The sequence below is a fragment of the Eurosta solidaginis genome, chromosome 4 (genome assembly GCF_040869045.1).
Source record: "Eurosta solidaginis isolate ZX-2024a chromosome 4, ASM4086904v1, whole genome shotgun sequence".
Lineage (NCBI taxonomy): Eukaryota > Metazoa > Arthropoda > Insecta > Diptera > Tephritidae > Eurosta > Eurosta solidaginis.
The window spans coordinates 232,469,952-232,484,342 of NC_090322.1; the positions used below are offsets into that span (position 1 = coordinate 232,469,952).

General features: G+C 39.4%; 1 protein-coding gene across 3 annotated transcripts; it reads right to left on the minus strand.

Moving 5' to 3' along the window:
• Positions 1 to 1,193: 1,193 nt before the first annotated feature.
• On the minus strand, positions 1,194 to 7,018 carry LOC137251070 (glyoxalase domain-containing protein 4). 3 transcript variants are annotated; one of them, XM_067785028.1, is made up of 5 exons: positions 6,779 to 7,018; positions 6,469 to 6,670; positions 6,227 to 6,276; positions 6,054 to 6,160; positions 1,194 to 2,059 (listed from the first exon to the last, which is right to left on the minus strand). In XM_067785028.1, exons 1-5 carry the CDS (start codon positions 6,790 to 6,792, stop codon positions 1,446 to 1,448), a joined length of 987 nt encoding a protein of 328 aa, XP_067641129.1. In that variant the 5' UTR covers positions 6,793 to 7,018; the 3' UTR covers positions 1,194 to 1,445. The 3 variants fall into 3 exon arrangements, with proteins under 3 accessions (XP_067641129.1, XP_067641131.1, XP_067641130.1); XM_067785030.1 differs by having other exon boundaries at positions 6,795 to 7,015; XM_067785029.1 differs by having other exon boundaries at positions 6,745 to 7,015.
• Positions 7,019 to 14,391: the final 7,373 nt, after the last annotated feature.

The following is a 14,391-nucleotide window of genomic DNA, read 5'->3' on the forward strand; positions in this document are numbered from 1 at the left end:
GTCGGGGTCATTTCAGGACTATTTCGGGACTAATACGGGATCATTTTGGGACCCTTCCGGAATCATTTCTGTATGGTTTTCGCGATCCGTCGTGGATCCTCTAGGGACCCTTCCTGGATATTTTCTGGATGGTTTTTGAGGACCGTCCGGGAGCCCGTCAGGGTCATTTCGGAACTTTTTCGGGACTATTTCGGGATCATTTTGGTACCCTTCAGGCATCATTTCTTTGTGGTTCTCTGGATAAGTCTAGAATCGTATCGTTGTCATTTCGGGTTTTTTGGGACTATTCCGGGAATTTTTGTAGACCCTTCCGTGGCATTTTAGATGGTTTTCGGAATCTGTCCGCGATAGCGTCAGGGTCATTTCGTGGATTTTTCTCGATAATTTCGGGATCATTTGGGGATCCTATCAGTTTATCAGCTCATTTAGTCCTTTTTTTTACTGAATTACAAAAATAAAATGTATTAGAGAGAAACATCTTTTTAAACAGATAACTTGATAAGCAGGCTAACGTGAATATCCCATATATTTAATTTTCTCCTTGCGGACGGGGCCGCGGGTAAAGGCTAGTAGTAAATAAATACCCAATATACCCCCTCTTCAGTCAGCTGTTAAACCCATGAAATCTTATGAATGGGCGGTAGTACAAAGATATCCTAATTTATAACAAGCAATTTCGCTGGCGATAGGAATTAAACATTAATAATCTTTCGAATTTTTTAAGGTTTATTACCGGATTCATGATTATTTTTTTATTACTTTATAACACTAAAAAGTCAACAAATTTCCTCTTTAATTTTGAATATGGGTAGCTCATTTTCACTTTTTCTACAGATATAACTAATTAAATTTTTGTTTTGACTGTATCTGGCCGTGTTTTTGTAAAACATATTTAGGAGCTTACAAAGTTGTATCCTGTGCACAGGATACATTAAGGTTGTCATGCGCAGCCAGCGAGCTTTTATCAAGTACACAAACATAAAAGCTTCGCGAGGCTCCTATAGGGAACTTACAACGGCACTGTTATAGCAATGATAGAAAGCTTTCGAATAAGATTTCATATATAAAGAAACCATACAAAGATATGTAAGTACGCGCTTATGATTATAATTGAATTTTCTTATGTTATTACAGAATAGCCCATGTTTAGAATGGTGAGCTAAATACACAAAATGAGTTCAAGCTTCACTAACTTCATTGCACAATATAAATATTTATTAAATTCGTCAGCATTCATTACGAAATAGTATTGATGTAAGTTTCAGTAAAGTAGAAAATAAACAAACTAACATAATAATAAAGTGTTATCCATAAGTTATAAGTGATATTTCATTAAATCTACATACGTGGGTACATGTGCTTAGTTCATTACAATCATAGAATAATAAATCAAAAATCAAACTCATAGCTAATAAATGATATTCAGAACTAATGTGTAACATAATTTAGTCCTTATCTTGGAAAGGGTCTTTTTTAATGAATTTTGTTAGATTTCTATCGCCATCTTCTTCCACTTGCGATAGCTCACTGAAACCCTCCTCATCGACAAAACATATTTCATGGCCATCTGGATCAGCCAGAATTATCACACGTACTGTTGCTTTGCCGGGTGTATCCAGCGTAATTAATGGTGTCAATATGGTACCATTTGCTTCTCTAATAATTGTATCAATGACGGGTTGCTCATTTAATGGCACTGCAAATGCAATGCGACCATAAGCTTTAGCACGATTTAAAGGTACTGAAATTTGTTTCAATATTAATGCAGCATTTTTTTCATTATATGATAATGTTATTGTATTGGGGCACTCATTCAAGACCTTCATTTTCAGCAAACCATGCCAATATTCCTTCGATGCAGCTATATTTGTGGAATTTAGTGTAACACTTAAGACGGGATCGGTATCTCGTGGTTGCGGTTCTTCAATAATAAAGAATTTATAACCATCGGGGGATGTTAATACTTGTTGTCCCTCTTCTTGTAAAATTGGATAATTTTTAGAACGTGCACGTTCTAGTGTTTCTTTGGATTTTATAGTTATGCCACCCAAATCGTTGCCTGAAAGAAGAAGTAAATTTTATGAGAATTTGTTCAAAGTAAAAATATATTTTCTTTAATAAAATAATTCCGATGTTTTTTTTTTTCATGCCGATAGCACGATGGTGTTTATTTGATTGTTGCCAGTAAGGCGCTGATATTAGGGAGGTATCCACTGGGGCAACAGGTGGCAGGAGGGATGTAGATGTTGATGATTTCTAGGTTTGCATCTCCTGACCGGACAGATAAGCCTTGACATTCTACGACACTGTCCCTGCGGCCGATGTCAGGATCAAATGTATGATATTGCACTGAGTGATGTATGATAAACGCGAGGCCGTCTCCATTTCCGCTCTCGCGATCTTTTCTTATTGTCTATTTTTTTCATTATGTTCAACTCCTATTGAAACAGTAAAGTTTCCTTGGACTCCCGTTAAAGGATATTGATGACAATTTGTGATCGGTCGCACCTATTAGGGGGGCGAAACACTGCTACAACAACAACAACAACGATGGTTACTGACTACTTTACGAGCCAGTAGCATTTCTGTCTACTTCAAAAGCAGATAACTCAATGAAAAAGCCCGTTTTTAAAGTAATTTCGGTCCCAGTCCTATTGGTTATTGGCTGATTGCCTTGTAAATCGCATTTATAAGGCTGAAGACACGTGACTTAAAGTCCTTTCGTCGTCTCTGTCGAAGCCTCACTTTATAGTTTTAGTTTTTAAACTTAAAGAGGTCGATGTGAAAAAATTGAAAGATTCATTGTTTCAGGTGGGTTAGTCATGTGTTGTAATATTTACTTTTTCGTCGATAGACTGTTTTATTCTGCCACAAGACCGACTATGATTAAGATTAAAAGTTATCTCTTGAGTTTCTTTCGTAGACAACCCTTTACTGTTGCTTTAGTCCAACGAACTGCGCTGAGGCAGTTGTTGTTGTAGCGATAAGGACCTTCCCCCAAGGCCTTGAGGAGTGTTATGGAGTTGATGGTCCTTTGCCGGATGCAGATCCGGTACGTTCCGGTAGCAAGCCAGACCATCTCGAGAACGATTTGTTATGACCATATGCGGCCTTCTTGGCCATCCCGCCCTCCCACCCCCAAGATCCATGTGTAGTTCGGAGTCGCCAGAGCCTCGGATGTTAATAAAACAGGATTCGCCACGGATTTGTGAGGTTGACAATTGGGTTTGGAGAAGCTATGTATTGCGCTGGCAACCTGAAAGGGCTGCGCTACACAAACCCTTAGAATCCGGTATTTTAGTCGCCTCTTATGACAGGCATACCTACCGCGAGTATATTCTAACCCCCAACCCGCTGGGGGCTTTTGTTGTTCTATGAGTCTGTTTCAATGCTATCAAGCGGAAAACTGGCTGGTCCTTACATGCTTGGTATTATCTTATATTAGTGCTTTATTTTATATGACAAGAAACACCGTAAAATTTTTAAGTGCTTATAGTTTTTCAAAAGCATCAAAATAACAAATTAATCATAAGCAGCCTACAGCTGTTTACAATCAAATCGGTCTTTCTGTTATCATTAACTCGGTTAATCGAATGATAAGAGCGACTTTAGAAGGACGTCTTCTTCTTCTTGTTGTAACAGTGCTTCGCCCATCCAATAGGTACAATCACTCAAAAATTGAAATCGATATGCTCAAACTGAAGCCCAGGGAAACTTGCAGTTCCAACAGGGTGGGACCAAGAGACATCCCTGTTAGAGGTTTTGGTTTCACATTACAATTAAAAGGAAGGAAGTCGGCCGAAGGTATGACAATATTAGACGGGTTAGAATAAACCCGCGGTAGGTATGCCTGTCGTAAGAGGTGACTAAAATACCAGATTCAAGGGGTTGTCTAGCGCAATATATAGCTTCTCCAAACTCAATTGTCAACCTCACCTATTCGTGGCGAATCCTGTTTCATTAACAGCCGAGGCTCTGGCAACCCGAACTCCTCATGGATCTAGGGATGGCCTAGAAGGTCGGATGCGGTCACAACAAATCGTTACCGAGATGTTGCTGTTGTTGTAGCAGTGCTTCGCCCCATCCAATAGGTGCGACCGATCACAAATTGTCATCAATATCCTCTAACGGGAGTCCAAGGAAACTTGATGTTTCAGTAGGGGTGGTCTATAATGAGAGGGGTGTTAGAGGCGTTGGTTCCACATTACAATTAAAGAGATGGTTGGTGTCATGTGGGGACACATTGCAAGCAGGGCATACATTTTGTATGTTGTTGTTGTTGTTGTTGTTGTTGTTGTTGTTGTTGTTGTTGTAACAATAAGGTGGCTCCTCAAAGGCTTTGGGGAGTGTTACCGATGTGATGGTCCTTTGCCGGAGGGTTGCACTATACAGCCCCTTGAAAACATGCTCGACTTGGGTCATTTTATTTGAATTCATCGTTCCTTCTTAATTAAAAAAAAAAAAATAAGGAAAGTGAGCATTTCAATTTTTTATATAATTTTTCTTTTAGTGTTTTGCTTTAATAACTTGGTATATTGGGTGATGCAAAATCCGTGTTGGGATTGAAAGCGCCTGTTTTTATAAATTACTTTTGAACGGGTAGAATAAGTTACATTACGCAATTGGATTCTTATAACTGGCAGTGATGCACATCCGTTGATAACCCTTTCGAACATATCCGTCCAATTTCCGACATGAACAATAAATGGCCCAGACAGTCTTAAATGAGTAGAAAATATAGTACCGCGCCGATATTTTTGACATTCCGTGGCGGCGTAAAAAAAACGATGAAAATCGGCGACGTATATCTCTAGGAGGGATGCAACAAATTAAATGGGGTTACACTGAAATGACAGTCCTTCGTCGGGAAAAATCCCGAGTCGCTCCAGTACATAGAACCGACTGCCTTGGGAAGCGCCGTTCCCGAGATGTCGGGCTTAGTACCGGAACGTACTAACGTTCCGTCAAGGAATATCAATTAGATAACACTCCCCAAGGCCTTCGGGGAGTGTCCTTATCGCTACAACAACAACTACAACAACAACAACACGATATTTTGACATTTTGGTAGCAGAGCGTAATGAAAGCACACAGCTGCTAATGTTGTGGTTCTAGCCGCAAAAGCACTTTCCGAAAGTTTATGGAACTCTTGTTTTGACGAGTTCAATTGGTGAAGATAGTCTGTTGCCGGAAATAGATTACGGGATTCTTACACATTTGTGCCGTCCTTAAGGGAGTCTTACAGATGTGTGCAGATTTAGGCGAATATTAATCAATTAAGGTGCAGTTCAATCATCTTCTCTTATTACTCCTATATCAGCGGTAACATTTTTGGTGAGGACCGTACATTCGGATTGCGGAATTTAATTACCAATTACGATAGGCATTCCTCACCGCGAGAATATTCTAAGCCACTTAACTCGGGCTATGCACCTGAAAATTTGTCAGAGTCGTTAAGACAATGTTAAAAGAAAATAGACAACCTATTGCGCAAATCGAACTAAAGTCAAATTATTTCACCACAGATCTTGATATTGTTCAGTCGGGATATGAGGGTATGATTAGATACGTACATTAACTTGGGTCGATTTGTATGGACGAAAGTTAACCGATATCGCGCCATCGATTTTTCGATTGGATTTAAGCTGAGGGAAAAAAGTTCCACTACGCATACAAAAAAAAATAATTTTCGAGCCTGCAAAAAAAAATGTTGAAAGGGTAAATTTTTCGGCCAAAACACTGCCCAAAATCTAATATATATATATATATATATATATATATATATTTTCTTTTTTCAAAAACTTGTAAAAACGTTGGCAATAATAGTTTTTTGAAAATAAAATATTTTTTGGGTTTTGGTCGAAAAATTAATTTTTAATTAAAATTTTTCGCAGGCTCGAAAATTATATTTTTGGGTAGCGCAGTGGAACTTTTTTTCCTGAGCCCAAATCCTAGCGAAAAATCGATGGCGCGGTATCGGTTAATAAATCGACCCAGTCTAACGTACTTGATTAATTAGGCATTGTGTATATAAATATGTATGAATGCCTTACCCAGTTCATAATTTTTAACGCCATAGTTATAGGTAAGTTCAATTACGAAATGAGATGACTCAGGACCATAGCCGATCATGGTTTTGCTCCAACGATTATCGTAGGGCCTAAGGAAAATATTCAATTGTTAAATAACACGAATACAGAAAAAAATATTTGCAAAAATATATTACCCATTGCATTGTGCATCACAGCCTTCTTTAAATTCTTCATGACGATCTACCTGGATTCAGAAGAAACAGCAATTAAATTTTAAAATCAATTAATAAAGCTGACAACGAGACACAAATAAAATTTAATTGCTCAGAAACTAAGCTCCCAATTAAAAACGTCGCCATACAATTATCTCCGCCGAAGAACACCTTATATCAAGAACTCTTCTTTTACCACAACAGGCCCTTCACTATCACTTTACCTGCATGCCAAGTATTTCTCTGAAGAAGAATGCATTCTTTTCCCGATTTCCAATTTTCAGCACATAATGTAATGCCCTGCCGTGTATTGTTGCACTCGCCATATCGTTATTACAATAATACTTCCGTTTATTAAGCAAAGGAATGCGCGTTAAATAACTTTGCTTCAAAACGTGACGTCCCAAATGAAATGCCGACAATAAACTACAGGTAGGAGCAGTTTGGAATAAAATATATATAGAATAGATACTTAAGTTCGTGACTGCAAATATATTCACTTTGTGTGTACAAGCAAATCAACGCGATACACACTTGTTTAATTGCATACTTCTAATGGTGAGCGAGGTTTTTGTTGTTTAATTATCAATAACCTGTTTTATTGTTGGTGGTTTTATTTGAACGAGTACATTAGCAGCGCAAGATTAGAAATTGTTTTTATCAATAAATTAATAAAATATCGCGGCAGGTGTGTTTAGAAACTGCTCAATGTTCGGATTCATGCGTTCCAAAACTCTAACAACCTATTGATTTTTAGTTGATTTTTGTACATAAACAAACGAAATTGTGCAAATACGGAGTATAAAAAGAACAATTGCTTAACCGGCTGAACAGCTGATGCCAAAAACACATGGGGAGCTACCACACCGTTTCATTTTGTGGTACTGTATAAATTTAAAGCATCCTTTTTCTCCATTGCGCTGCCGTAGCGCTGAACGTAGAATTGCAAAAATTGGGCTCTTTAAAGCTGCAGACATTGGTGCTTTATCGGTAACCGTATCGGTAGCCTTAATTAAATTTAATTTATTTATTATTACGGCTGTTTAGGCCTAAAACTTATACTACTAAGTACAATTCATTATTATATCATTTATTTCTATTGAATATGCTGTTGGAATGCCATGTGATTCCGATCAGCATATTTACAGGCGTAAAACATCTGATTCAACCAACTTTATGAGAATCAATGCAATCGATTATTGGTGCCGCTAAGGTCGTAACCGCATCGTAGCCAACCAATTGGCTTTTGTTTACCGTCGTAACGATAAACAGCTGATTACGTTAGGGATACGACTACAGCGATACGACAAACGGCACCAATGACTACAGCTTAAGGCAGAGATGCACCTTAACGTTAAGCTAATTTCTACCGTTTCCATTGAAACACTTCGAAATATTATCGTTAAAGTAATTATCAAGATAAATTGTATATTGTAACCGCATCGTAGCCAACCAATTGGCTTTTGTTTACCGTCGTAACGATAAACAGCTGATTACGTTAGGGATACGGATACAGCGATACGACCAAACATCACTAATGGCCAAATCATAGTTTGAAATTAATAGTCAACATAAACGACTTGATTTCGTTTTGATATAGCAGAAAAGGAACCAAAATCATTTCGTTAATTTGACGTTTTTAACGTTGATAAACGAAAAGAATTGACTTTGTTTCGTTTAATAACGTTAATTATCATAACGAAATGATATCGGTTCGTTGTTTAAGCATGCCTGCTTTAAGGAAAAGCAAATGTTGAGCAGTCGTTGAGTGATAACTGTCTGAACACACCGTTGAGTAATAACGATCGGCTCAACTGTTGGAGTTTCGCATGAAATCACTGAGCAGAATTATTTATTGCTACTCTGTTCAATGTATTTGCGCTTCGAGATGATCTTAAGACCACAATAGAGGTGGACGGTTGGCGTAAGGGTGCTCAAATAGTGGACGAGGCGATATATGTGTACACAGATGGAAGTAGTGGAAGGAGGAGGGTCTACGGTATACTGTATTGATCCGAAAATAAACATATCCTACTGGCTTCCGGATTACTGTAGCGTTTTCCGAGCGAAAATATTAGCCATAATGAAAGCAGTATAAACACTGGAAGAGAATAGCTTAAGCTGCAATTGTGTTAACTTTTAATGTGACAGTCAAGCAGAAATTAAGGCAATAAACTCGCATAGCACACCATCTAAATGCGTGTTAGAGTGTAAGCAGTCTCTGGTGAGAATCGAACAGGGAAAAACACAAGAATGAAAGAGCAGATGAACTAGCTAAAAAGGCGCATCCCTTCAAGCTTGCTCCGTAGGTGTCCAATTAGACTGGGCGAGATTAAGCGAGGCGAGAAGTGCACAAGATCGACCAAGCGGAAAGCGTGGGTGCAAGCGCGGGGCTGTAAAGTGTTGAACATTATGTGTAGGTCTTACAACCTTAGACTAACAAAGTTGCTTCTATCATTAAAAAGAGAGGACTGAATAATCATGACGGGTATTCTGACAAGTCACTGACCTCTGGCGTCACATGCCTTTAAATTAGGTTTGGTTAGTGATAGAAGATGTAGGAAGTGCTGGTTGGAGGAGAAAACGATCGAGCAAGCTCTGTGCTCGTATCCTGCGCTTGCCAGGCTAAGTCCCCTATTATGAGCATTTTTCTATCTTCTGTCTTCGCTGGCTATCGAAAATCGAATTTGAAATTGGTATTATTACTGGTGGTTATAGATTATTTCAGTAAATGTTCAGAGGTATACCCAATCCCAAATCAAGAAGCGGAAACAGTAGCAGAAGTGGTTACAAACGATTGGGTTGCAAAGTATGGTGTACCAATGGAGTTACATTCTGACCAAGGCAGGAATTTTGAATCAGCGGTGTTTCAAGAAATGTGTAAGAAATTGGACATTCGAAAAACTCAGACAACTGCATTGTATCCTTAGTCAGATGGTATGGTGGAACGATTCAATAGAACCTAGGAGGAGCACTTAAGGAATGGCTTACGGATTGGCAGTGCATGAGACATCGGACCAAACTCCCGCAAAGGTAATTTTTGGCAATGACCTATGACTGCCGCTGATTTGGTGTCTTGGAAGAAAATTTGAGAGAAATACACGATCTTGTAAGGAAACGAACAAAGATTATGAGTGGCAAGATGAAAGCCAGATACGATAAAGCAATTAATTCGGAAGGTTTTCAGGATGGAGATTTGGTGCTGTTATACAACCCACAACGAAAAAAAGGGTTGTCCCCGAAATTGCAGTGTAATTGGGACGGCCCATACAAATCAATGATGTAGTTTACCGCATACAAACCACGAACCAAAATGAAAGTGGTTAATTTGGAAAGGCTGGCAGCGTTTAGATCAGAAAATAGGTAGAGGGCAGTGTGACGAATATTAGCCACACTAAGGGGTACTGTCATCTCTAAACCGATGCTAAGCAGTGACTTGATGCACATCACTAATTCAATCATTACGTCTACACATATGTACGTACACGTAGCGGAGAAGCAACGCACAAACACATGCAGATATATTATCTGAGATGCTCCCAAAAGTATGCAATTGAAATTGTGGAGGTGTCGCTCACAAACACACGCGCATATGGGAGCTATACACGTACATCTGTAGGTATAATAAAAATGCAGTAACTAAGTAAATTCTGGCAGCGCCTAGAAGATGCAACGTGGAAATCACACAGTATAAAAGCAGCAACAGTAGAGGCGCGAGGATCAGTTTGATTTAAGCGTTCCATCTGTCGAGTAGTAGCAGTGTTATTTTTGAAAGTACTTTAATAAAGGCCATTTTGCATTATTAAATATTGGAGTTATTTATTCAACAGTTTAGTGATTCGAACTTAGCAGAAGGTTGCAAATAAGGGGAATTGCAGTATAATCGTTACAATTGGTGTCAGAAGAGGAATTGTTGAATAAATTCCGAAGATTGGGAATACAACTTGGACATGGCAAAGTTGAGTGAATTGAGGATCCAGCAACTGAAAAAGGAGTTGGAGAACCGTGGATTGAATACAACGGGCAATAAGATCGAACTTCAAACACGGCTACGAGAGGTAATGGAGTGGCAAGGAATCGATGTGGACGAGTAAGTCTTTTATCCTGATGGGGACGATACAACAACAAAACTTGAATAGAGAAACGAAACATCGCAGACAGTTACGAGCACAGTCTTGAACATGATTTTGGCTGCAATATCTGCACAAACATCGACAGTAACATCAATGTCGTCAGAAATAACATCGAAGATTGAAGCACAAGAAACGCGTATGTCAGAAATGTTGACACAGATTACATCCAAGATGGAAACTCAACTGGAAAAACAGAAGACATATATGGCATCCCAACTGTAATCGCAGGAGACACGCATAACATCCAAGATGGAAGAACAAGAGGAGCGCTTATTATTGCAGGTGACACAAATGTCTTCGCAGTTAGCAGCACAGGAAGCAAGGGTAACATCAAAGCTGGAAGCTCAGGATGCAAAAATCGCTCAATTTCAGGCAGAAGTCGATGATTTAAAAAGTCGTATGGAGCAGTTGCAACTAAATTGGCCAGCAGTTTCAGCGAGTAATCCAAAGGTAACAACACCATCCATTGAAGGTTCTGTTCCTTTCCAGGTCTTTAAGCTACAGTTTGAGAAGACCACAGGAGTGAACAACTGGAATGCTGAAGCTAAAGTAGCTGCACTGTTCATGGCATTGAAAGGGCCTGCAGCTGAAATTTTACAAACCATTCCAGAGGGCGAACGGAACTGTTATGAAGCATTGATGGGTGCTCTAGAGAGACGATACGGAACTGAGCATAGGAGACAGAGATACCAAATGGAGTTACTGACCCGCTTCCAGAGGCCTGGTGAAACATTGCAAGAGTTAGCGTCGGATGTTGAAAGGCTGGCACATTTAGCGAATGTGGACGCACCCGTGGAATATACTGAAAAGGTAAACATTCAGAGCTTTATAAATGGCATACGGGACGTCGAAACAAAGCGAGCTACATACGCAAACCCAAAGCAAACATTGACAGAAACGGTTTTACAAGCTCTGATTCAGGAAACAGCGTCGCTTCTGTGTAAACCAGTTTTCAAAGCACGCCGTGTGGAAGTAGAAAGGCCAGAGTAGGTAGACGCAATATTGGAGGCGCTGAAAGGATCGCAAAAGCGGGGTGAGAGAGTTATCAAATGCTTCAAGTGCGGGAAGCCCGGTCACATTGCACGTCATTGCGATCTTGATCCTAGTGGTTGCAACAGCATGAGTTGCCTTTATAAAAAAGCTGGAGGAGATGAGCAAGAGCGTGCCAGATGTAAAGATCAAGAGCTAGCTCCAGCTGATGAATGTCCTGTGATATCTATCTCGCAAATTTGGAAGAAAATCGAGCAGTCTAGCCGCCAAAGGAAAGCTGGATGACTAGAAGCGGGTACTGACTGTAGATACGGGCGCATCTCACTCCTTAATCCGATCTAATTTGGTCAATAGGAGAGTAAAGCCATTACCTGAAGCAAGGTTGCCTATAGTCACAGGTGAGAAGTAATACGTGAAGTCTTAATTGGGAAGGTCATGGTTCTACACAAATTCGTTGTGGCTGAGATTGTTGATGAAGTCATATTGGGAGTGGACTTCTTAGTTGATCATGACATCAAGATCGATATGCAGAGAAGGGTTATGTGATATGAGAACCAGGATGTACCACTTAACTTTAGTTTGGAGGAAGGGTTCAGCAGTAATCGCGTACTGGTGGAGAAGACTCGACAAAGACCACGGAAGTCAACGGTAAAGGTTGATGGATCGAATGGGCCAAATAAAGCGAAATCAAAATTACCTGCGGAGAAGCACTGGCATTGACAAAACCAAAGGGACGCACGAAAACGAAGGAAAGAAATTCCCAGAAGGAATGCGAGGGTAGTTTCAAGCCAGGGCGCACTACTGTAGTGAAACGTGGGAACGATACTGATTACGCGAAGCCAATCCGTCAAGCGCAAGCTATGCGAAGTAGTTCATTGGTCAAACAACAGAGTGTGAGGGAACGATCCAGGATAATGAGTAGTAAGATGAAACGCAGGTACGATGAGAACATTCATTGGGAAGGTTTCTGGGCGGGAGATTTGGTACTGTTATACAACCCTCACCGGCGGAATGGTATTCCATTAAAATTTCGGTGCAGTTGGGAAGGCCCGTACAAAGTAGTGAAGAAGATCAGTGATACCATCTACCGCATACAAACAATTGGGAAACGAAGTAGAAGAGTGGTACAATTGAAGATGCTAGCGGCGTTTAGATCGAGAGATTTGTCTGATCGGGACGATCAGACTTAGGTGGATGGCAGTGTTACGAATTTTAGCCACACTAAGGGGTACTGTCATCTCTAAACCGATGCTAAGCAGTGACTTTATGCACATCACTAATTCAATCATTACGTATACACATATGTACGTACACGCAGCGGAGAAGCAACGCACAAACACATGCAGATATCTTATCTGAGATGCTCCCAAAAGTATGCAATTATAATTGTGGAAGTGTCGCTCACAAACACACGTGAATATGAGAGCTATACACGTACATCTGTAGGTATAATTATATAGCAGTAACTAAGTAAATTCTGGAAGCGTCTAGAAGATGCAACGAGGAAAGCACACAGTATAAAAGCAGCAACAGTAGAGGCGCGAGGATCAGTTTGATTTAAGCGTTCCATCTGTCGAGTAGTAGCAGTGTTATTTTCGAAAGTACTTTAATAACGGCCATTTTGCATTATTAAATATTGGAGTTATTTATTCAACAGTTTAGTGATTCGAACTTAGCAGAAGGTTGCAAATATGGGGAATTGCAGTAAAATCGTTACAATATTTATTAATTATCTTCCAAGCGCCTTAACTCATTCCAAGATTTTGATGTATGCTGACGATGTAAAGCTTTTTAAACCTATACTCTCTCCGGAAGACAGATTGCTCCTTCAAGAAGATCTCGACAGTTTAGTCAAGTGGCGCAATATGAATGATATGAGCTTCAACGTAAATAAATGTAAATTCATGAGTTTTGGTAGAAAATCATTTCAAGTGCACAATTACACGGTTGGTGACTACCGGCTGGAGCAAGTCACTAGAATTATTGACCTGGGTGTTACATTGGAACCAAAACTTGACTTTAAATTTCATATTGAAACTTGCGTGACCCAATCGAAAGGAGTTCTTGCTTTTGTTAAACGATGGTCTAAGGAATTTAATGACCCCTACGTTACAAAATCTCTCTTTACTGCTTTAGTGAGACCTATATTGGAGTATGCATCAATCGTTTGGAATCCGCGGTATCAAATCTATCGTGACAAGCTTGAATCGGTTCAAAAACAATTCCTACTTTTTGCTTTGAGTCATTTGGCATGGGATCCAACAAGAAATCTTCCCTCTTACAACAGTCGGTTAAAGCTTATAAACAAGGGACTCTCGAGAGTCGCAGGGAAATGCTTGGTATGTTGTTTATGGTGAAATTATTGAGTGGAACGGTGAATAGCCCGTTTTTACTTAGCGAGATCAAATTTAATGTTCCCATGAGGCTATCAAAGCATTTGCATCCGCTTTTTTTGATCATATGTAAGTCGAATTTCGAAATGCACAAAGCTCTTCGTTGTTTGTGCCTGGATTTTAACAAGCATTATAATAATTTTGATACGTTGGACTCATTTTTCAAAATAAAGAGGTGTATTTTATTTGAGTTAAATTAGTATATATGTATACATATTTCAAATAACTAACTATAACTTACTGTTACCCCATTTTATGTATGTATAATATAGCAGATCTTTCTGAGCAGTGACTACCGAATCAAAGATCACCAGGAATGTATTGTTTTTAAAATCAGACTCTGAATCACCCGTAATCATCTCATTTAAATTATCTTCAGAACGTCTTTTGGGGTTTCTCTTTCGAATGTCCGGAAACTTTGGCGATATGTTCAATTGAATAGCAACTGTTTTGCATTCGTTTAAAATTGTTTCCAATTGGTTCTGATCAACTTCAAATCAGCTAATAAAGCATCTAGATATTGGACTTCAACATCTATGGTGGCGTCTCTAGCTTGGAGGACCACGTTTCATTCATTAATGGTAGTCAGTATTTTGAACCAAATTGAGGACAGCAAGATACATTCGAACTT